General features: G+C 40.4%; 2 protein-coding genes across 10 annotated transcripts in view; one reads left to right on the top strand and one right to left on the bottom strand.

Moving 5' to 3' along the window:
• NCF4 (neutrophil cytosolic factor 4) overlaps positions 1–24,950 on the bottom strand; it is a 77,080-nt gene extending 52,130 nt beyond the window's left edge. For 2 of the 9 annotated variants that reach the window (XM_074902433.1, XM_074902435.1), the window contains exons 1-5: positions 21,700–24,913; positions 16,183–16,254; positions 14,400–14,497; positions 10,377–10,435; positions 9,323–9,359 (exon numbers count right to left, since the gene is read on the bottom strand). The gene's annotated coding sequence lies outside the window, so the exon portion shown is untranslated. Of the gene's footprint in view, positions 1–9,322; positions 9,360–10,376; positions 10,436–14,399; positions 14,498–16,182; positions 16,255–21,699 lie in introns of all 9 variants that reach the window. The other 7 variants (XM_074902432.1, XM_074902426.1, XM_074902428.1 and 4 more) reach the window with 7 other exon arrangements.
• Positions 5,169–13,520, top strand: PVALB (parvalbumin). Its single transcript, XM_074902436.1, has 4 exons — positions 5,169–5,303; positions 7,252–7,384; positions 7,811–7,920; positions 13,302–13,520. The coding sequence occupies exons 1-4, from the start codon at positions 5,243–5,245 to the stop codon at positions 13,328–13,330; spliced, it is 333 nt and encodes a 110-aa protein (XP_074758537.1). The 5' UTR covers positions 5,169–5,242; the 3' UTR covers positions 13,331–13,520.
• Positions 24,951–25,012: the final 62 nt, after the last annotated feature.

Genomic DNA, 25,012 nt, shown 5'->3' with positions numbered 1-25,012 from the left:
GAACATTAAACTGATTGAATTAACCTTTGTCATGTTTCATTCAGTAAAGCTTCCTCTTTAGAAATTACCTAAAGCTGCTGGAGAATTTTCAATTTATCATAGAACTCCACATCAAAATGATACTGGCAGTAGAGAACTATTAAAAAAATATTCTTAACCTATACATTCCTTCTAGGATCAATTAATCAAGCTAGGAAAATCAGATCTCACTTTTGGAGCACCTGCCTTTCCCAAAAGATAATTTCAGTTGTATCACAACAGCCCTGGTTGCTTTTTAACCTAAGGACTGTTGGGTTTGTGTCCTGAAACAGAAAAGATTATTTTTTACTCACAGATATACTCCAGATAAGTGTGATTCATAGTCCTTTATAAAATGTTTTCCCTTGCCAGAAAAACATTAAATATCAGGAAAATTTTCCCCAGCTGGATTACAGAATGGTAAATAGCTCTCAGTGGCTCTTTTATGGTTGTTATTACAGCTTGACAGAGTGAAAATAGAGGTATCTTCAAAGGTGTCTTCTCCTGGAATGAGCAATTCAGCATAAAGAGTATTTATGCGCTGAAAAGGTTACAGTCAATGTATTATGACTGTATATAAACTATTTCTTCATTTACAATGCCCTGCCTTTCCTAAGAAAGCTCGGGTTGTAAATTTTTTAGACTTCTAACAGCACTTGCCCAAGGGGGCCCAGAGTGAAGATTTTGGATGCTCCTTTAAGTATGAGCAACCAGAATTACACAACTGAATTTGCTGTGGCCTGCAGGAAAAATTATTTCTGCCTTCCTTCAAGGCCAAGAGGTAAAACTGAATGTTGCAGCTTTAGGTGCAGGAGGCAGTTTAGGGCAGTTATCTCATTTCGAGTAGCATCTGCTAGGGCTAAAGACAGAAAAGGACAAACTCCTGAGAGTGTCTTCGCTTTCCCTCTCCCTGATGAAGAGATTGCATCTTCCTATTCCCTTCCTTCTGAGCAGAGTCTCATCGCTCGAACTGAATCTCCTGATTCATCGTGATCTCCCCGACGCCACCTTCATCTGATGGAAGTTGAAGCGCCTATTTGCCCCCAAATAGCTCATTCATACCGCCTGTCTCTCTCGAATAAAGTTTCAAGCGGACCGTTAGTTTGCCGAGGTAATAGGTTTTCACAGCCAGGGGAAGGTGAGCGCCAAGGATTATTAATAGTGTTACTTGATTAGTTAAGGGAAAGATAAATGTGACACCACCACCAATATCCCTGAATATCTGATACCAGCGAGAAGTGGGTATCACCTGCCAAAAATAGAGCAAGAGAGATTATATAAGTGGGGTTCCTAACCCGAGTTCCATCTTTTTTTTGACCACCTTCATATCTAACACCCTTTTCAAGCGCGCTTAGGGGAGATCCAAAAGGTAAGTAGAAAGAAAATGTTCAAACTTCCACAGCAAACGTGGATTCGCCCGCTCTCGGCAGGAGCCCAGACCCTGCGCCCGAAGGAAAGCAGATAAGGATATCTTCCATCACTCCAACCCTATCCCCCTTTCCACAAACAAAAGCCCAGAGACAAAGAGGTGCAAATCTCCCAAACGCTGAGGAATGATGGCTTCCCGCAGAGAAGACTCCGAGCGAGAAGAAAAGGCCATTAAAAGGATAAAATGGGTGAACACATTGAGGGGCAATGAGGACAAAAGGAGGGGATAAAGTGAGAAAATGGAAATAACAAAACACTGAAGGGGAGGGGAGAAAGTGAACTAGAAGGCGAGCAAGGATTCGGTGAACAGAATTTACTGAAATGCTCAGTCGTGAACCAAAAGCAAAAAAAACCCTCCAAACACGTCGCAGAAATTACATCTCTCCTTATCGCAGACGATGGGATGAAGTTGCTCTCTTTGGTGTGGTCATTAGGGAGATAAAAGGAAATGGGTCACCCTTTTTGCAAAGGACCCCCGGCTTCCTGCTTCGATTTTTGGCGTGGGTTTTTTTTCTTGCTGTTTGTGAAATTCTCCCTGAATTGTTTGCTTTTGATGAGGGCGGGTTGCTTTTTACTTAATTTACTCGATCGTTTGCTTAGTAGAGAATATCATGATTCTGGCGCTGGTGGAAGGGGGAGTTGATCTATACGAAACCTTCTGTACAGAGAACTTGGAAATCCACGGTGTATATTTTGCAAATAGTTCGGGCAGGAAAATTGGCAAAATCTCAGAAATAAAGAAAAACGCGTCATTCATCTCGCGGGGATGATGAGAAAAAAGGTGAAGGGTCGAGTGTGAAACCGCCAATTCGTGAAACGCCTTTTATATTAGAATAACGGTTTTGACTAAAGCTCGGTGGTTAAAAGCTTCTAGAAGTTAAGCTGTCCTTAAAACGGATGCGCTGCTAAGATTAGAGACGGGCCTCGGCCACTACTCCATGTTAGATCCCCGAGTGCCGCTCCCCAGACCTGTATGCCGCCGCTTTCGCTTTTATTCCCGCTGACGGCACCGCCTCTCGGCTTCTGAGCAGGGGACGGGGAGCTGGGGGAAATGTTATTTACGCTGTACAAATGGCTCCACCTGATCTGAAGCCTCATTTTTCTGGCACCTCTCACTTTTCGCCTTCGCAGCATGATTAGGCCGTCGCGGCCTGACGGATCCGATGACGAGGGAAAGCGGAGCCGTTCGCGCACCGTTCGAGGTGCGGGGGGGAGCTGCCGGGCTGCCACCCCCGGGAGACGGGCCCGGAGTGAGCCCCCGGGCAGCTGCGCGCCTCCGGCCGGTTGCCTTGGCCTGAGGCTACTTAACCTGAGTGGCGTCTGCCCGCACAGCAGGCAGCGCTGCGCCTCGCCCCTGCCAGCCCCCGGCTCGAGTTACCTGCGAGGGCAGCCCTCCAAATGCGCTCTGACCGAAACACCAGTGCCCCGCCACGACAGCATCCTCCCTGGCGGGCGGGCGGGAGCGCCCCCCGTTGTAGGGACCTAAAGGGAGGCTGTGTGGCTACAAGAACGAGGATTCCTCATCAACGGGTTTGCAAAAGGCTCGTACGAAAGAAAACCGGAGACCGAGGCCCATCCTTCAGCGATGCTGAACTTGGCAAAGCGGGAAAGCGGCGGCGGTGTCGGATCAGGCCGGAGGCGTCTGCACTGGAGACGAGAAGGTTGTCCTCCTTCCTCTGCCAGTTAAGGCAGATTTACGCGGATTACACAAGATCATGCACATTGATTTCTCGTGTAAACAGCTATATATTGATGGGTCTCCATCTAACCTAAGCATAAAACAGAGTAACGATTGGGTTTTAGCATGTGCCACACAAGGCTCTTTCGCCTCCGTTCTTCAAGCTGAACTCCGCTAAAGCAAGAGACCCGAATAACCCGAGTACTGTCTTTACTGCACCCTTTCACCTCCCAGCTCCGAAACAACGGGGGCAGCTGAGCGGGAACTACCCGTGCGGGACGGTGTGCAGAGCCCTTCGTGGGGTTGCGGTTTATCTCGGGTCAGCATCCTAGCGCACAGCTCCTCTTTCCCTGTAGATCAGGGAAAGATACGTCCAACTTAGGAAGTGATACAAGGAAGTGATCACCTACTTTGCAACTTATTTACTTATAGCAACTTATAAGGATTTCTGAATATTGCTTAATAATCCTTCTTGCCCTGACTGTTCTGTGGAAGCTTACCAAGGACTACTGTGTTCATGAAAACAAAGCAGTTTTCTGCTTTTCTGCAGTTTTCTGGAGGACTCGGCTCCCCCACCCGTCTCTTTGTTTGTCCTTAGGTAAAACTAAGCCTCTCTTGTATCTCAGGAAATACACGGAAATGGGAGACAAAGTTCCAACGAGAGAAGAGCGACAGTCCCTCCCACAAAGAAAAGTCGATGTTTAAAAAAGAAAAAAAGGGGAGGGACCCCAGTATCACCTCCTCCTCCGTCCTTGTGCGCTCAGTGGCACGCTGACTGACCCGCTACAGCCGAACTTGGGCCGCGGAGGGAAGGATGGGTGGGGGCTCGGGCGTTTCAAAGCGCCGAGGTATTACCGACAGAGCGACCCGAGTTTTTGCAGCCGCCCCCGTCGCCTCCTGTGCCATAGGACCCCGTTCAGGACGAGGGTGCGTCTGCGTCAGCGGGACCGGGCTGGATCCGCTGATGGCAGCGCGGGGATCTGGCCACCACCCCCCGGCCCTCCCCCGTCTGTCCTGGAACGGAGATGCCGGCACCCCTGCAGAGATCTGCCCTGCTACAGGGCCCTAACCTTGCCCACCTCAGCCTAAAGTCTCCTGTCCCCAAACTCTGAGAACGAGTTGGACTACTTGCAATATTTCATGTGAAAAAATGGGCACAGTTTCTTGGAGGAAAAAAAAAAAAAACAAAAACAAATAACAAAAAAACAAATCCACAAACAAAACCAACCAAAAAAACAAACCCTGGACACTACATTACAATTCCTCACTGTTTTTTTGACGGCGCCGGGAAGTGCCCAGTCCCGCCCGAGGAGCTCAGCACCGCACCGGAGCTCCGCACGAGCGTGTCGTCACCTCGCATCTCGTTTCACCAGATCATATCACGGAAGATCCTGCAGCATATTGTGCACTACAAACGGAATCTGTAGGATTCGCAGGAATGTGATAATTAATTCAGTGAGGATGATGCTTAATATGGACTGGCCCGAAAGAGACGAGGTCTAAAAGGAATCTGTGTGTGAAAGGGTGGGGGAAGGGAGAAGGGGGAGATATTTAAAGTGTTTGAACCATAAGGCAAATGCTCAGAAGCTACATTACGTTTGCTTCCCGACCTCAAGAGCAGCTTGAAGCTTGGCATATGCTGCAGTTCCTTACTCGTCACCGAATCTAACTGGTAAAGCTCGTCCTGACTCACAAAAGGGAAAGGCTCTGCTCTGCACCACTAGCAATTCCACCGCACCCGAAAACTTGACCTTGGCACAACTCTATCTCTAGCCGGTATCACGACAGACTCTGGCACTGCTCCAGTAAGGCTTAGGCGCCAACCTCCCCGGGAGCGACCCTCACTCGCGTCCTCCCCCACCCTGGTCCCCGCAAAGGCATCCCCGTACCCTCGCTTTAGCCGAACCCTCGCGTCTGTGGACTACTTGGTGCTCTGCAAACTGGGGAGCGACAGTCCGTGGCACTCATCTACACAGAGCTATAGAGCTGGCGCGGGTCCAGCCTTTCCCGGTGTGCCATCCCCACACAGCACTGCAGCTTTGGTCATATGAGCAGAAATGATGAGAAAAGCACTTTTTAATCTTTTCGCACTTGCTTCCCTGTTCAAACAGTTGCAGGATGGCTATGACTGATGTGCTCAGCGCTGAGGATATCAAGAAGGCTGTGGGAGCCTTTTCAGGTGAGTGCTTTTTTTCTTTTTTTCTCCCCCCTTCTTTTTTACCCCTTTCATCTCTTCAATTTAGGATAGCAGTGCATTTATTTAAGCTCGGGGAAGATTAGAGGATCCGACTAGACAAACTATCAAATGAGGGTGTATTTTCCGAAGTGCAGTGAAAGCCTGACAGGCTTATCAAGCACAGGGCTGCATCCTCAGCAATGTTGCCCTGCACATAAGGAGATGAAACGTTTATTTTAGAGGAAGGCAAGCAGTAACCGCGGATAGACTTTTTTTTCTACCGAGAAGATACTTCCAAAGGAACAAAACCCTCGGCGAACCAGGGTAGATTATATCTTGATGTGGGATAGGGACGTCAGCCGTGGATATCGGCAGCTTCCCACTCACCGCCGAAATTTAGTTTCACGTATTACAGAACTGCTGTTTCTTGTTACAAGCAGATCAGAAGCCGCTCTTACTTTCTATGCGGAATCCCCGGGTGGGCTTTACTTTTCGGGATAGAGCGGAAGGCAACAGTAGAGCAAGCGGGTGCACCGCTCGACTGCAGAAGCTTTCTGCAGGAGGGATGCCTGCAGCAGTCCGCACTTCCCTCTCAGACTCCTCTGGGTTTCAGACATTCCCTACCCCTCTAATTCATCGCCACCCCTAAACTGACAGCAAACCCTCCTCGTGCTTGAAGAGATTCAGGTAGTTAAGGTTGCTCTCAAAGAAACGCCAGAAATGGTGCTCCGGGATGCACGTTATCTCCCCCCTCTCCCGACACTACCTGGCTGATCGCACTCCCCAGGGGAGCCGGCTCCTTTCGTCCCGGTCTGAGCAATGACCTTCCCAAACGGACAGAAGCGCAAAACCCGCTGACCCCGACCGAACCCAGTAGCCGGAGAGTCGAAGGGACCAAAAAACTGCTCCACTTGAGCCAGCAGCTGTTTTTCTCATTACCTTTCACTGTTCTAGGGCCATCTCCAAGTCCCGGAGCAGATGCAATTAGCAACAACTAATGACAGATCTGTCAAGCAGATCCCAAAAGACTGAGCCTCCTTAATTTTATGTCATAGGAAAAGCTGCGGCGGCAATAAGGATGCACGGGGAAGGAAGGGGAAATAAAGTGCACAGCACGTTTTGGAGGTCACTATCGATTTCTAATACGCACCCCAGTCGGTCGGCTACATGTGTGGGACAAAAGAGGGTGCGGTTAAAGGACAGCAGAGGTGGAGCAGGCGAACTCATTTATCTCGGCTCCGATTTCAAGGGCTGATTTTTAATTTTTTTTCTCCTCCCCGGCGATCGTGCCTCACAAGGTCTTGCAAGCAGCATACAGTACAGCGCTGCCTTGCAGTGTCTGTTTACAAACCACGACTGCACATACCTTCAGCGGTCGAAATGCAACACTGATTTCTAGAAAGCCTTCAGGGAAAAAAACAAACAGAACTGAAATAGCCGTGTGCTCCTAAACACTTCTCATCACTAGGCTCCACGGTTGAGCAAGAGCATTTGGTCTTTTCCAGGGCTGGGAATGTCAAAAAGTGACAGCCATCTAATAGTCAGAGTCCACTCTCAGATTACTTTGGTAATTGATTGGTAATCAGATTGTTTTGGTGTAATTTTAGGGGGTGTGGGAAGGCTTTAAGGCACTGAAACAAGACCAAGCAGGTTAGACTTCAGCTCCCAACTCTGTCACAGACTTCCTGAGTGACCTTGGGTAAGTTACCATTTCTCTGGAGCTCAGATCTTCATCTGCAGAGACACTGCCCCTCTCCCCCTTTCTTTATTTCTATTAGTGTCTGCAAAGCATGGGGGATTGCAGTGCGTACACCCAGCTCATACCACAGCTGGGCTCCACTGTGCCTCCTAGGGCAGGACATGCAGCAGTATGGAAGAAAACCATGGGTATGTGCTGGTATATGTTTCCATGATTTTTCTAAGTAGTTCTCTGGCTTTTCATCTTCTACAGCGGCTGAATCTTTTAACTACAAGAAGTTTTTCGAGATGGTAGGATTGAAAAAGAAGAGCCCAGAAGATGTGAAGAAGGTTTTCCATATTCTTGATAAAGATCGAAGTGGCTTCATCGAAGAGGATGAATTAAAGTAAGCAAAGATACATCCTTTCTCAAATAACCTCATCTTAAGAGTCTAACTTCCTGTTGTCTTTTTCTTTTTTTTTTTTTTTTTTTTTACAAGACTCTAGATAATAGCATACAATTCAATCTCTTGACTAGGATTTGTGTGCAATAATCTGTTGTTTGCTGATAATGTGATCTGAAGTGTGTTGGAGGTAGCTAGTTGTAACTTTTATCGCAGGATCCCTGAAAGACATGAATGATCAATACCTTATAGATAGTTCTTCAGCCAAATGCAGTTTCAGAGTAAAGCACTCCTGAATGTTAAAGAAGGTCAACAACAGAAGATACAACCCTTGATTCCAACTTGTGTATCAAATCAGTGCTACAAATAAATACAAAGTGAAACTGTTCTGGAAAAAACCCTTTCTTTTTTTCCATGCCTCCTCTTCAGGTTTGTACTGAAGGGCTTTGCCCCAGATGGAAGAGACCTATCAGACAAAGAAACGAAGGCTCTTCTGGCTGCTGGAGATAAGGATGGTGATGGTAAAATTGGCGCTGATGGTATGTGATTAGAGGAGTAAACTTTCACAGTAACAATCGAATATTACTCTTACATACAAGAACTGAGGAAATCTAGGAATCAGTGGAGCCTGTGACCTTCTGAAGGGCATAACTGGGGTTTAATGAAATGCCAAATCCTGCTACATTTGCCACACCTTGCTTGCAGGCGTTAAGGGGAAGCAGAATCCGAGTTCTGACACTAGAGGGGGCAAGAGTTCAGAGAAACCGAGATGTAGTTCAGGCACACTACAGCATAGGAGTAAGTACCGATCCAACTTCTGCTTCAACTAGTTTAATTTTTCTGTTGGTTTCAGTGAGGTGATGATCAGGACACTGAGAGTTTAAAGATCCAAGCTTGACTATAAAACTTAGAAAAGAGAAAGAAAAAAAGCTGAGTACCAGCATTTATTTCTGCTTGATGATTAGTAAATAGGAATGTAATGCATGATTTAGCAAAGCAATGCTCTTAAAATTCAAAGTCCAGTCTGCTACCGATTTTCCACACCATAACTGTCTATCCAGTATTTCCTAGTATTTATGTGGGTCTTCATATCTAAGAAAGCTTGTCACTCCCTTTTACTAAATATGAGAACTACAAGAAAATAACAGCTTTTTCTCTCAGAGCATTGCTTAAAAAATTACTGCTGTTTTTTATTCCCCCTTGGGATTAATCAAATTAGCATGCGTACAAAATTTCTCCTTTTTTCCCTTTTGTATCCCTGAGACACACTGGAAGAGACATGAAGAAATGCGTTTCTGAATTAAATCTTTCCTCATTGCAGGAGATAGTAGCAGAAGTTTGTGGACAGAGTACTAAATCACCTAGACAGCAGGCAATTGCTAAATTTTCACCATATTGATAAGCCATATGATAGGTTGAAATCTAAAAAATATCTAAAAAACCTCATGTCTCTCTGTGTTACCTATCTTTGGGATCTGTAAAAAATAGTTTTTAAAAAAAAGGCGCTATTAAAAAAGGGATGAAAATCAAAATACAGTTAACTAACATAGTCTTCTAATTCAGAAGCTGAAAAAATGACACACAAAATTAGCCACTGATATATTAGTTAGGCAATATATTAGCTAAACTGCCTGTTCATAGCACACTGGCATATCAGTGACTATGACCCCGTTTCTAGACTAAAGCTTCTTCATTTCTGTGGTTGTGATTATATTATGATTGCAGAGGAGCAATTGTGAAGCATCTAATGGAAGTTCCCGCTAAACTTTAGCAGAGCTACTGAACCCAATGAGTGTGTCATTATCTGAAATGTCATTTGCTTTATTATATGGGTCCTCCTTATTCCCATTAAAATTAGTGGCAGTGGCACTAAAATCAGTGGGCAAGATTTTCAGAAGAAAACTTGATTCAGGTAAGTAAGCTCACAGCTGATCCACCAACCTCACATCAGATACATTTTCCAGTTATTCCCGGAAGGCTGCAAAACAAAAGCAATTATTGATTGGGTTAAAAGAATTATATTGCAGAATGATTTTGGCTTATACAAGAGAATACAGCATTAACTTCTTTATTTAAGATTGATCATAACTTTTTTTAAAAAGTTGAAACAATGCCTGAAAGCCAGTACATTGTAATAAAGCAATATGAAACACCTCTTCTCCTTATCTCTTTCTTCTGCAACTTTTACCCTTCCTTAACTTTGAACTGGAATTACTCTGAGTTTGTACTCGATAACGAGAAGAGAATGAAGGGCTTTTTTCTTTTGCTTCTTCTGGCCATATTCCTACTGTACAATATTATTGGTTTCTTTCTATTTCTTAAACCTGACTCCAACAGCAAATTGTTACACCAGAAAGGCTTGAAATACATGCAAAGTTAATAGTTGGGACTGTGACCAAAGTATGAGGATGACAGATAATTTCCAGTTTTTCCTTTGGTGCATAAATCTAATTCCAGATTATAACTGCCTATGTAAATAAAATGTAAAGTCATGAATGTACATCACATTCATATTCAGTATTGCAATACTATATTTCTGTTGCAAACCATTTGTTTCCCTCCCTGTAACTGAATTGTCAGGCGTTACTTTTACCTCTTCTTTCAAACATCAGCTTTGTACATTACTAAATTATCACAAACATGCAGCCTTTCACAGGGGTTAATGTTAATTCACTAGATGGCCCTTGAACACTGTTCCTCAGGACCCCACAGCAGTTGCAAGAACTTGATCTTCATGGATTTTTAACACCACAGAGCCATCTTTCTCTGCCGTATCATCACAAACGTTAATCTTAAGTGGCCTTCTTCCAGTTCCAGAGACAAACTTTCTCTTACGTCTTCTCCTTTAAACTTTTTATCATTCCTGCAAGACCACTCAGCTCAGAAATAATTTCACCAGTTTATCTCTTTTCCTATCAATATTTGTAATTTGTGGCTGATCTGCCAGTTTCAAAGAGTTGAAAACTTGCAACGTGTTCATGCAAGACACGATCACCTTCTTTGTGATGTCAAGCCCCCTCCATCTTTCACTGCTGTGAACAGAAGATGATGAATCTGAAAAAAATTTCAGGACAAGAACAGGTTACCTAATAAAATACAAACATTAACTTCCAGATTGGATTGGGGAGTGATGATGAAGCAGCTATGTCAGCTTCAGGACAAAGTTTATAAAAAAGAGAAAAGAAAATTAAGATTTCTGATCACAATGGCTTTTAAAATCTATTTTGTGTATTAGCACTGAACATGCATATCGTGCTGATCAGTTTCTTGATATTAATAAACTTGAGAAAATCCATAGACAATTTTCAAAGGTCATGCACTCTAGACAGAACAAATCCAAATTTTTATTGTAAGTCAAATTTTATAGTAAGTCAAAATCTTTTCCTTTATACAGCTCAATTTCTACAAATATTTTAAAGTGTTTCAATTATTTTTTTAAAATGTTTTAAAAATAAGACATCAAGCATTCAAAATACAACTGATAAGTCATGACCTTGCCACAGATAAAAGTCATGACATAAAAGAAAAATATTCTGGAAGTCCTTCTTTTCTTATCCTTCTTTGTGCTCTTGTATCTTCTAAAATAAATTAGTGTAAGTCATTACTTATGAAGTTTCCTAGGTAGATTTGCTATTGTACAGATAATGTAAAAAGCACAATCTAATGAGAGAAATCATTAGCCTACAACATGTTCTCTGTAATTTTATCTGTCATTTCAGTAAAATACTGCAGTGTATGCATTAGGCTGGTGTATACTACTAAACTATACTGAAGACAGTGAAACATTCCTCTCCTTTTAAGTCAGAGCTTTGACACAAGACAGCTCGTTCTTCCATGGCAAAATAGTCTAAGTACTTGTAATTTAGAACTATTATTTGTGCAAAGAAAGATATAACTTAATTTTGTTTGGAAGGAGAATTACAACTGGAGAAGAGGATATAGTCAATCACAGGGATTCTCTCACTTACAGGCCAGACAGAGGCAATAAATATTTACAACTGGCAGGAGCTAACACACAGTGCCTTATCTCAGAAGTTTTGCATATATGAATACACTCTGCCTCCACAAATGCCACCTGTGGTTGCCCTAACCTTCATATGAAAATAAAGAGTGAACTAGTTTACAAGATTATTGAACTAGAACATCCTTGAAATATTTAAAGTATATTGAGAATCCTGGAAAAAGTAGAAAGTGCATGGCAGTTATTCATGAAAGAGTATTTTATGGTTTGCTGGCTATCAGAAAGTACCCGTGAAATATATTGCCATTAAGTGACAAAAATCACTATCAGGATGTATTATGGAAAATATTTGGCTGCAAGTCTGAATAACCTTTTTCAAATATATCCTGTAGATATATATTATTATAAAAAGGATTTAATTTAGCTGTAGCAAATATGACAACTCATTCTAATAGAATATGCATAGTTAGTTTTCCCTTTTGGAAAGGTTTCATCCACTGCAGTTCATGTTTCTTTCCGCAGGATTTATTCACACAGTGATTTAATAATCATAGCCTTTTTCCTTTTCTGCCCAGAATAGTCTGGGTTTCTATCACAAGCACTTTATGTTATCTCTTAAATTCAGTTTGCAACACTTTCAATCTATGTACCCACAGTGTACAGGATTTATTTGTGTTAAATAATCTGCATCACTAATCCTAATTTGGATTTACATCTTTCAAAATTATGGATAAATCTGGATTTAATTTAAACCCTCTGACACTTCTATTTCTCAGTATGGTTTGACAGCATTTGGCAACGTGGTTTTTGGACACTTCATCAAAAGTGCTATCTGTTTGCACACACCAGCCAAAAAAGATCTCACTTGTTTAGAGTTTAGCATTTTTCAACTAAACATTAAAATGTTGTTAAAATTTTCATCTTCTATCTTTTTTAGTTGCAAGGCATTACCCTTCACTATGGCAAGCTTCAATAATTTTCTCTTGGGCCTTTACAGATGACTGCCTTCCCTATTTGTCATCTTCCTCTCAGCTGATTATGTTAAACTTGTAAATCACTCTCTCTGTACACCCTCTAATCCCTTTATCATCTTTGTTGCCCTTCTTGGGATTCCCTCCAGTCTGCATTTCCAGTGCTCTGAGGCACACACAACCGTGCAAGGTATTCTCATGTGTAACTGTTTCAAGGTTAGATGGAGTTAGGAATTATAACCTCCTTGGGTAATACAGTATTCAGAGTGCAGTATGCCATGCACCAGGATACAAATGTGCCTTTACCACAGTTCATCATCCTGCTGAAAGCCATTATATATACCAAAGCATAAAATAACCCCAAACTACAGATAGATACATTTATGTAAATATTACGGATGTAAAATTAATAAAAACACAGGGAAAAGTCCTGGTCCTCTGCCGTTACAGGAATTTTTCTCATTATCACCAGTGTGGTCAAGATTGCTACATAGGTTGGTGTCTGCCTTCTGTTTTTGTAATCTGTCATTTTCAGTCAATTTATCATTAAAAAATTGAGTTTAAATGTAATATATTTATAATAGAGGAATGTGAATACTCTGAAAGACTCCTTAATGATTATTTTTGCCAAACTCTAATATAAAGAAAATTTATCTCACTGCAAAATTAAATTTCTAGTTCTTGCCTTCATCCCATTGAGACTTACAAAGGAATAACAGGAAACTAATCAAGTTCTTCAGATGAATAGCGGTGGACAGTCTTGACAGTCTGGCATGTATAGCATTTCTTCCTTACCTTCAGAAAACCCTTTCATTTCACTGTAAGATTGCCTAAGTCATACTTTCCCTTTTAATTAACTTGTATTTCATTGTTCTTCTGTTATTGTGATGTTTCTGCTACACCACTGACTCTGTAATCATTGTAATATGCTTCCTCCTTCTTTACATTTTCTTTTTTTAATATTTAAAAAAATTTTTCCCTCCTCCAGAATTTGCAACTATGGTGGCTGAATCATAAAGGCTTTGACCAATGCAAACCCTTCACCCATCCTTCACTGCCCAATTCCAACCACCTCCTGCTGACTGCTTTGGCTCCCGTTATATTTATTTATGTTATTTTATACTCCAGCTCTGTTCTCTGCAATCCTGCAACTCTGTAACTGTGCTGAAAGACACTGTTAAAATAATAAAGGTCACATCAATCTGGGCTTTATTCTCTCTCACTAGAACTTGTTTCTTATTTCATGTAGGCTTGGCACACGCTGAGAGAAAATTTTACTCTTTTTTGCTGACATCCCTGCTGCTTTATCCCTAGCTAGGGTAAGGTGGGAAGAAATTTTAAAAATTATTTGGGATAAAATATGCATATAATGAGTCATCCAGTCTAAGTTTCGAACTGTGGCAAAACTGACTGCGTTATTTTTAAGCCATTCCTGCTAAGTGGATGCATACTCATAGCCTGGAAAATCTCTAGTGATGGCAATTACCCAACTTCATTTGGCAGTTTGTTCTTTCGATTTAATCAGTGTTATAGCTAAAAAGCAATTCCTAATATTTAACCTACATCTCTCCTGCTGCATTTTGGTGATCAGAAAATTGATCCTTGTCTGTATCATTTGTTAAATTTGCCTGGTGCAGGAGGATTTTTGGGTAAAAGTTTTGACAGGAATATCAGTTGGTGTCAATCATGCATGGGGATAACTTCATAAACTATTAAAAAGTGGTCACTTGTGAAACACAGAATATATTTCCTACCAATTGTTACACAACTATCTAGGACAGGAAGAATGGAATACTCACAAGAAACAACAGTATGAACTTCAGGAAAATGGACACCAAGACTCAGGTGTGATGCTGCCGTTAACACTCCCACTGTTAAAATAGTATATTAAAAAATCCCAGCAAAAATAATTTATTCTAAAACTTTACCAGAGAAGTGACTATCTTGTTTTGAGTTACATATAGGAAACTGAGACTCGAGCTAAAGAAACTACTAGCCAACAATAAGCCTATGACAGAACCAAGAGCTAAACATTTGTTTCCCAAGTCCTGTTCAGTAACTTTGGCACCAAGCTCAAGATTTTTACCTCATGCGGCGGGGGTGGGGGTGGGGGGGGATGTGGTCAAAGAGGAGAATCCTTTTAGGCAACATCTTCCCCGTATCTTGACAGAACATTGATTTCTACTGCAATAAAAAAGAAGGATAATTGCCATTTCTGGATTCCAAACTATTCCCTGAAGCAAGAATACCTTATTCCATTCAGACTCATCTCTAATTTAATATAAACAAAAAGTCAAAGTTTAAACCCTATCACAACCGCATTGTACAGAATACCATTTGTGACACAGTGATTACCCAATGCTACTTGGGAAGACAATAAACACTCGCTAAAGCCATTCTAGCTTTTCACTCTGTAGTAACTTACAAGAAAGACTTTTTGCTGAACCTGCTGTGTGTTCAAAATAAATAATTTGGTTTAGCACAATGTCTAGACGGATCTGAAGAAATATTGATTTTTAACTATTCTAAATGAAGAGAATGAAAACGGATTGCAATTTACGTATTTTTCTCGGCAGCTGCTGACCTCAAGTGGCCATAGAGCGTAATTACAAGAGTATTGCAGGGCTACAAAAAAAACACATTAGTAAGCCAGCTATTGAAGTATTATGAAGTATTATCCATGCAGTCAGAGAATCTACATAAACGTCGCTATATAAACAAAGCCCTTTATAGTCTCTTTCTATTCTTTGAATCTTCAAGGGTTTATGTTTTAATGCTTCACTGGATGGCACGAAAGCTGAAATTTTACCCATGGCTTTAACAAAAAAAAAGCACAACAGAACAAATAGCAAATAAACGCCACCATTAATGAGTCTAAAATTTATTTAGAGTACATTATGTGAAATAAAGTAAGTTACAGCAACATTCATGGGAATATTTTATTGGCATAAAAGTCTAAAGACCCCAATGGTTCCTATATCAGTCTTTCTTCACATTATTCCTTCAATCACTCCCAAACAAGCAACATTGAGTGCCTAATTTATCCTGAAATTTTTCAGCTATATAGTAATGGATAAGACGAAAAGACACATCCTTTACTTTCAAACTGAAAAAGTTACACTGAGTCCTCCAAAATACCATCTTTATTTTTCATGGTGACAGTACCTGATATTCTAAACATGCATTTGGTCAGTTTATTCAAATATGCAATTGGTATACTCAGAATTCTCATACAATCTGTTTTAAACTACTTTTTTTTTCCTAACTGTATTGTAAATTCGAAGTTCAATATTTCATGCCTCTGTTACTGAAGAAAAAAATTTCAAACATCTGTGTAACATAAATAAATCTCTGCCCAAACATAAAATGAGTGTTGTAGCAATCATCATCAAACTGTTACTTTTTTTCACTGCTGGCTCTTCAATGTTTATCTTAGATTCTCACTTTTCCCACCCAAATTCCTTCCAAACCTTCCTCAAATCTTGAACTGTTCCATTTCCAGTTAACAAAAATTCTCAGAATTTTCCTGTTTGGTGGAAATTATCTAGTCATGGTTCAAAATGCATCAAACAAATGCAAAATTTTAAGTTACAATAAGATATGGAATAAAACATTATATGTAGAATATATTATTCATTTTCATATTGCTCTCATTTTAATATCTTTAAGACTGTCACACAAACTACTGTAAAGACTGAAGAAAGCAGAATTTGCTAGGAAATTTAATCAGACTTTCAGCAGAGTGTGGGCTTGACAAATACCAAAAAAGCCACATTACCCCAGAATGTACTATTTCATGAAGAATAATGTTTTAATTTTCAGAGGCATAAGCAAAGGAGCAAAATTAAGTTTCTCCAAGAAACATTTACCTTAAATTTCTTAACTGGCATGTTACATCTTCTTCTTTGTCCTGAACAGTAAGTGTTCCATAATTTTCTTCCCTATTGTAATACAGTAGAAGTTATGAAAAAACCTCAACTCTAGCAATCACATTGAAGACAAGATTTTAAATAACGAGCACACATCTTTTCCTTAGATTCATAGCCAATGGTTTGTAATGAGACACAACTGGATGATTTTAAGATATGTAAATTATGTTTACACATTCAAAAAAAGACACTATTTGTTCACATTGGTATTGTATATTGCTAGGGAATACAGCTTGCTCTCAGCTACAATTCAAAAGGAAGAAGAGACAAATCCTCAAGTCATAGATAAACCATCATTTCCTGACAAATTACATTAACATTTAACAAAAGGGCTTTGTACCAACAGACCATCACCAACTCTTAATAAATCTCTTCAATCATCTTTTACCATTGCCAAACCTAACCAACAAATTAATAATTGTTTATGCTTTAAGGGTCCTGCCAAGCTCTTAATGGATTTCCATGGATCAGCAATTTTCCACACCTTATTTTGGGAATCAAATGGACTGGAGGCCATAACACCTGTTCACTTTGCAGAAGCTGAGCTAGGATTTATATTTACAGTGTATTCACCAGTCCTGAGCTCAACACTGCCTCATGTCCTATGATTACTTCGACACTTTGTTCACTTCATTAAAGCAAAGCTTGCTTGTTTGCTTCTTTTGTCTTTTCTGACTTTGCATCTTTTGGGGGGGAAGTAAGGACAATTTTCCCTAGTTTCTAAATACTTTCTGGAAGACTGGAAATGCAGTTCACATTCTCCTTTCCAACAACACACACACAGTTTTATCAAAGCCTCTGTGTTATAGTATCAAAACATTAAAAATATTCTGCCCAAAACAGAGTTAATATTGTTATGGGATTAAAAACTGCAGCATTACATAATATTTGCAACAAGTTCTGCCTCAACAAAATAATGTCAAGGATTATGAGTTTATACAAGGTTCACTGAAGACACAAACTAGACCACAAAATTTTTATTAATGATCATAAAGCACAAAAGAACTTCATTTGACTAAAATCCTAAATTGAGATTTAAGTGGTCAGCTGATAGAGAACACATTATTTTATTTATAAATTAATTGCAAATGAAAGAGAAATTGCATTGCATGCATTAACACAGTAAAACTGAGTTGTGGTTAAAGCATGTGCTGACATTCTTTTTCTACCACCATCCAGGCTTTAGCACACGCCAGTGATTAAAATACTTCCTCTAGGTCGTGGACTCTGTCATAGCTAACATGTGCTTGAACCTGAGCTGCTGCACCTTCATTCTGAGAGGGTGTTTTAGCAGATTATCTTTTCCAAAGAGACACACCCTTTAGAAATGCCAGCACTCCCCAGAGCTCCAACATTTAAAACAGTGTTTCTCCTAAACAAGAGAGACTGAAGCCAAATGTGTCTAAAAGGGTTGGCTGTGTGCATGAGAGATCAATCACCAAAACTTTCCCAGATGGTAGGATCTCCTAATGTGGGATAATTACTTCACAAGAGAGGAAGTACATTTCCAGTTACTGCTCTTCTGGTTAATAAAGTAACAAAGCTTAACAAAGGTTGATACAATTTTACAGACAGAAGTTAATATAAATACAGGGTCCCTTCTCAAGCCACCAGAAAAAAAAAAAAAAAAAATATAGACTTCATGAGCTACAACAATAAATGGATGAGAAGATACAAATAAAAATACTGGAAAGCACTTAATAAGCCTATGGAACATGCAGTTAAGAAAGTCTCTTTTTTCATAAACTAATTCAGTCTTCCACCCAGGATGATCTAAGGAAAGGATCTTGTCAGTGCCTGAATCAGAATTTCTAATTATTATTGCAACAACAGTTCTTAATACTAGGAGATGCTCATCTGAGCAATTAATGGTTTACATACAAAAATACAGTTGGTTTCACTGGTGTTACAGCAGCACAACCCAGCTTTAACAAATGGATACTTAGGCCTTCAAGTGGTAAGAACAGGGCAACTCTCCCAACGTGGCCAACAGAGCTTCTAGACAGGTAATAAGAGGCTCAGGACCAGAGCTTAATGCTTAAATCATTGATTATTGGAGGTAAGGTCCATCGGTTGCTTAAAAGCCAAACGGTTTAGAGACATTTTCAGGTTTTGGAAATGTTGTCTAGAAAGATTTCTTTAATTCTAACATTTTGTTAAGAAACTCCACTTCCTGTATTTTCACAATGCAATGCAGTTTTAAAAAAGTATCACTAGGAAGATACTAAAATATAAAGATAATAACAAATTATCAAGCACTTATTACTGCTTTAATATAATGAGGAATAAAAATTATGTGGCTGTGCTAATTTTATGCTTCCTTCTGCAGATGAATGAAGATTTTCTGTCTTAAAACATCTGCATTCTCCTCCCTTAAAGTAATTTTCAGTTTTGCTGGATACAGCACAATTGCATCTACTCTTTCAGCTGCAATGAGTTGTTGAAATTGAGCTATTCCCCAGCACCTGCTCTTAGTCAGACAGCTGAAATCAGAGGTTAGGGGAAAAAATAAAGATTTTATGTCATTGTAATGCAAGTCTCCTTTTAGCTTTGCTGCAGTCAGTGTTTAATTGTGTTCTGTAAAAATTTTCATTACTAGAGCCAGTGTTTCTCTGTTCCTCTCTGCATGTATTAACTTTCTCATTCATATGTGATAGCCTTCTTAGAAAAGCAGAAGTGTCTTAAAAGACATTTGTCCATAGATTTAATGAGTCTACATCTTTTTTGACTTGTTGAGGATCCTAGTGTTCAAATGTACCTTCATTGTGAATGCTCCAGAGGAAGATAACTGATACAATAGAACTTAAATTATTTCTCACTGAAGGCCTTATAGGTCAAAATTAACCTGAAATTTCATCTACCCAAATACAAAACACAGAACATGTAATAATGAAGGGCTCCCACATAATTTTTTTTCCTGGGTGTATCTTATTTTTACAAGCTCAGAATCCTTCTCATTCAAAATTGTTCTAAATTCACTGTGTAGCCCAGATGTTTCAGACTTCATCACAAGCAGGAACCAAGGCCCTATGCCTATAGGAAGAAAGCCACAAAGACTTTGACCAGCAAGACTCTGCAGCAAATGGGAAGGAAGTAGCTGGTGTGAACAGCTACTGGGAACACAGGAGGGGAAGGCTTGATTTTGAAGTAGGGGAGAACAACATTACTTGGACAGAGAGCTCTGAGACAGGGGCCAGAGGGTGAACCACAGAGAAATTCAGCATCTTGAATGGGGCTTGGGGAAAAGGAAATCCAGAGCAGGAAGGATTGGAGATTATTAGAGGCAGTATTTGAAAAGCTTAGACCAGAAGAGGTTTTATTATAAAATAAACATGTTATAATAAATTGACCTTGAAAAGAAAAGACATGGATAAGGTGGAAAAGTTTGTGCCTAAAAATTAACCTGTTAGAAAAGTGGAAATTATAGAAAACAGAGTGTTGTATACTCTTGAAAATTTAATTAGGAGTCTCATATTATTTCTTGTCTCCTTCCTTCATTAAACCTCCAGGTCCTGGAGTCACATGGCTGACTCCCAGTTTTCATCAAGGGGAACAAAATTCTAGCTGTCATGCCTGCAGAGAAAACCTTGAACATTCAAACCCTAAAAACATAAACAGAATATAATCCAAAACATAATGTTTTATGTTTTAATAAATCTCATTATTTGAATGTAGTCTGTCTTAGAGTTTTTAACAAGAGATACAGCATTAGCATAAACCTAGCAGCTGTTTTCTAATCAGGCAGCACACAGAAATACAGAAAGAGAATCCCAGCTGATATAATAGTCATCATCACCACATAATGACTGACATGCTGGAATTATGGGTAGCTCATTTAAAGATGTCATGTATTCCACAGATTAACCTCTTTGCCATGATGCAGAAGCATACTCAGTGCTCACTCACCAGCATCCAATCACCATATGCACAACTATGCAAAAGAGCATGACAATAGCTGCTCCAATAATAGCGTACTCACAGCTGAGAAAGGTTCAGGCCAAACACAAGGCCATAGCAGGTCCTCAGTCTGTCACAGATACTCCACCATGGAGAGGTCTATACAACAATAAGACTTTCTGTATGAAGCTCCAGATCCATGATCAAATGCTTTGGGGTATATTATTAAAAACTAAATAAAGATTTAGGTTTTGTTCCCAGCAGTTTCCCTAACTTCCATGTGCAAGAACAAACAAGTAAAGATTTAGTCTGGAATTTTTTCAGACAGAAATTATTACAGCATAATTATTCACCCCAAATTCTCCTTATCTTTATCCTTGTGGATTTGAATGCATCCTTGAGAAATCTGTCCCTCGTTCCATAATCTCAGAAGAAAGGACATAACAGTTATAATTAACATATTCAAACCAAGCTTACAGCCTTGTAGAGGTACCTACCCTACATCTAATAATTTACCACTTTTCATTGATGCCACAACTGCCATTCATTTCTAACTTCCACTTTCACAACACAGTAGATCAGTAACAAATGACAGATATTCCAGATCAGTCAGAAGTGCCATTTTAACTGCCAACAAATCCTTTGGCTGACTCAACCATTTCATAATCATCTTACATTTCAGTGCACCAAGTCTCAGCCAAAAAGCCTTCATATCCACGTCTCAGTCCCTACCACAAAACTGCAAAATCTGAAGACCTGGAACTATAACGGCATTATCAACAGTGATATAGAAAGCATCCAAAATCCTACTTCTGTGCTAACAGCCCCCCTCTGAAAAGAAACAAAAGGCAGTTTTAGGGGATGCCAAATGAAGTAGCCCTCAAAATAGATGAAGTTTCTATTTATTCTACTGCATGGGGAAAGTGTAAAGAACGGAAATGTACAATAAAATTTACACATCCATTCTTGAAGTTTTCAAAGCCCTCCAGACATGTCAGTAAACACTCATAGTCAATTCTGTAAGAATCTATACAGATTTAAAAAGCTGCATGAACTCTGAATATTCATCCATTTGCAAGATATTTCTGATATTGTTTTGTCACAGTTTCCTTCAAGTAACATAAAATTTTAAAAAGAACATTAAAAAATGGAACACTTGGTATTTAAGAGATTTCTTACAAAAAGATCTACTAATTCCTTTCCTCAACATTAATGCCCTCCTGAGAAGCATTGCTTACTCCAAGGAAAGCTACATTACTTCCTCAGTAGCTCATCAGGCAGCACGTTCAAGTTACAGGTTGGAACCTGCTTAACTCTGAACATACCCAGAATGTTTGCATCTATATGTGAATAACTATAAAAACAAGACCTAAGAATATTAATCAGTGAATTCTGCCTCACAAAAATAACTTTTTAACATATATATGTTGTGAGGGAGACAATGAAGTGATTTGCACAGCTGTATTGGGTTTGCAGTACCAGACAGAATCTGAAGCACAAGCCAGATACCAGTCTAAAAGACTGTATGACATTCATTTAATTGTCATTATAAGACCTTACCTTGCTTCTGAAATTCCTCGCCACTCCTACTGGAGCTGCAGTTCCACCGTTGCTGCCTTCTGTAGTCGGATGAAATGCGAGCCACCTATAGACATGTGCAGTTTATCTGCTGTTTTGTGACCACTGCCTAAAGGAATGAGACTTCAAATTTCAGGGTCTTGTGGTTGTCGGGTAATTTATCCTGCTCACATTAGAGAAGGAGAAAGATTAGAGAGCACTTCCCACTCAGAGGAATCATGCTTTATTTGAGGAAGAAATGAAACATGTGAATAAAAAGAGTGATCTATTTCTCCTTAGCTCATAAATACAGGATTTAACCTAATAAACACCTCTCCAGGGTAAGGACATCATCCTCTGTTGTTGGTTGTTTGGTTTTTTTTAAAAAAAAATCCACAGGGTTTCTCTTTCTCTCTCTTTTTCACATACTCAAGATGAGAGTGGCTTCAATGAGCACAGCTCCCAGTATTCCAATTTATTCAGCAGCAACCCCTGTGGACTGTTAACATCAGACTGTGATTCTGCTTGGATTACAAGATGTAGATAAGCAATTCTATCCTTAATCTATCACTGTCACTGCCAGTATGGGAACAACTTTTACCTGTGGGAGGTCAGGCAGAGGAAAAGGTTGAGATTGGGAAAAAAAATGTGTGGGGCAAAAGGACAGCAGAAATAGAGAGGATACAAGTCCCTTAAGAGCTCTATGTGCAAGTGCATGTGGAGGCAAGTTGGAAATGAAAGCATGGGATGAGGGACCAGGGTGCTAATAAGAAAGCAGCAAACAGAAAAGAGATAGCCAGATTCCAAGCAGAATTTTTCAACAGCAAAGAAAATCTCACTTCCAACATAATCTGTGCTTTCTATTACACTGATCCCTACTAAAGATGTTTGCAGCTTCAGTAAATGCTGATGGATACTACTACATTACACCCACGATCAATAAATCTCAAGTACATCATAATGGAGCCTCAAAGCCTTCGCATACAGACCTGTCAGTAAACTGGGACAATATTACAAATACACAACAAAGGATAATGCAAAGATTGCAAAAATGGAACAACACAGACACAAATTAATTTCTTGGACGATGGAGCAGAAGGCAGAAAAGATTAAAAAGGAGGTAAGCTATTTAGACATAAATGATGGAGAACATCAATAACTGCACACCTATTTTATGTGATGGAGGTTTCAGGAATGGAAGAGAAAACAGTGAGAGCAATAATAAGACCTGGGATTAATTTTTCTTTTCCTTTTTAAAAGAACCCTTAGTAGTGAATCCAGCACTATACTTTGCTATAGTAATCATCTACAATTAGTCTCTGCCCACTCAGGCTAGAGAAGTCCTTTTCATATTTTTGTCACAGAAACATTTTTTTTTTAAATGTGTATATATAAGATTCCATTGATTTTTCTGTATGTACTTCTTATTTTTATGTTATTTGCTTCCCTGGCTAGATGTCTCTCAGATATGTCTTGTAGTCACAAACATGTAAAATGGGTCATTCATACGAGAAAAGACAAAAAAAGCTGCCTTCTAATCAGGCACTACCTTGAAGTTAAAATAAAACTTGGAAAAAATTATTTTCAACCAAATTTACTCTTGGAATTTGCAATCTTATAACACAAATACATGTGCATTATTATGGTTCAATGAATACTGAAGAGAACAAAGTTGGTGAAGGGTCTAGAACATGAGTACTATGAGGTGCAGCTGAAGGAACTGGGGTTGTTTAGCCTGAAGAAGAGGGTCAGGGGAGACCTTACTACTTTCTACAACTACCCGAAAGGAGGGTGTTGGTCTCCCAATTAACAAGCGATAGAACAAGAGGAAATAGCCTCAAGTTGAGCCAGGGGAGGTTTAGATTGGATATTAGGAAAAATTTCTTCACCAAAAGTGTTGTCAAGCATTGGACCAGGCTGCCTGGGGAATTGGTTGAGTCACCAGCCCTGGAGGTATTTAAAAGATGTGTAGATGTGGAATTTAGGGACTTGGTTTAGTGGTGGACTTGGCAGTGCTAGGTTTACGGTTGGACTTTACCAACCTAAACAATTCTGTGTTTCTCTTCTTCTCAAGCTTACTTACTGCTTTTCATAATAAGCAGATTCTGCACTCCACAGTAAACAACCTAAAGTGTGGTCAAGCAAAGTTTATACCCTGAAAAATATTGCTTGTTATTAATTATATGCTTTCTAACAGCATAAGATCTTTCAAGGAGATTGGAAGGAAGGGAAAAGCCAGGAAGCTTGAGAGTCAGGTTTTTCAACTCTAACCCATTTAAACTCATTAAGTTAGACTTGGACTGCTTAAGGAAGACAGAAGATCAGTTTAAAGATTAAGAATAGGGTATAGAAGTAGTTCAATAGTCAAGGGAGATTTTAGTAAAAATATTTTTAAAAGAAGAAAAATAATTAATGGAAGCAACCTATTAGAGTGTCAGACTACAAAAATAACAAAGAAAGGAAAAAGATGAACAAAATGCCGAGATACTAAGAAATTGGTAAGCGAAAACTCGCTGCCGGAGATCAGTAACATAGTCAAAAGCAAGAAATTGTATGAACTAAAGGAAAGGATAACATAAAATTCTGACCCAGGTTGAGAAGAAATGTTGCTCAACTTCCACACTGGACAAACAGGCCTTGCAAACTGGCTATTTTAAACATGCTGACCCGACCGACACTGTGAAATTCAGGAGATTTGTGGCCGACTCATAAGCAGCCACAGCAAATAACAAAGTGGGGTGCAGTTTCAACTCCCGCTCCGATCTGACTGCACCTCTAAGACCTGAGGGAAAAGTGACCCAAATCCGGGGGCTCCTGCAGGCGGTGGAAAGACACACACACCGCCCTCTCGCCGTGTGGGCCTCACGGCCGGCTCCCTCGCCCCAGCCGTCACGGCGGCCCCCGCCCGCCGCTCACGGCCCAGAAGGTGTGAGGGGCACCGCCGCCATTTACCGCCCGCGCGGGGCGGCGGAGGGGAACGGCGCGTCCCCGTCCCACGGGACCGGAGGAACACGGCAGTGGGGAGGGGGCAGAAAGAGGAGCGCCCGATTGCGCGCACGCGTAAGAAAGCACTCCGCCAGGCCTGAGAGCGAGGGCGCTTCTGCGCGGGAGATCCCATTCCGTGGGGTCGTAGGCGGGAAATGGAGGCTTCTCACTAGTCTTGTCTCTGCTTGCTGCTGCCGCGCCTCGACCCCGTGGCTCTTTGCCCATAACTGGATTATTTCCTGCCCTGTTCCCAGTGGGCCACTTTCGGCTCCGTGGGACGGTCCCCTGTGTTCTACCCAATAACAAGCCGGCTCCTGATGACGTAGGTAGT

The sequence above is a fragment of the Athene noctua genome, chromosome 3 (genome assembly GCF_965140245.1).
Source record: "Athene noctua chromosome 3, bAthNoc1.hap1.1, whole genome shotgun sequence".
NCBI classification, from domain to species: domain Eukaryota; kingdom Metazoa; phylum Chordata; class Aves; order Strigiformes; family Strigidae; genus Athene; species Athene noctua.
Note: the sequence above shows the minus strand (reverse complement) of the source record. Positions and strands in the feature narration are given on the sequence as shown.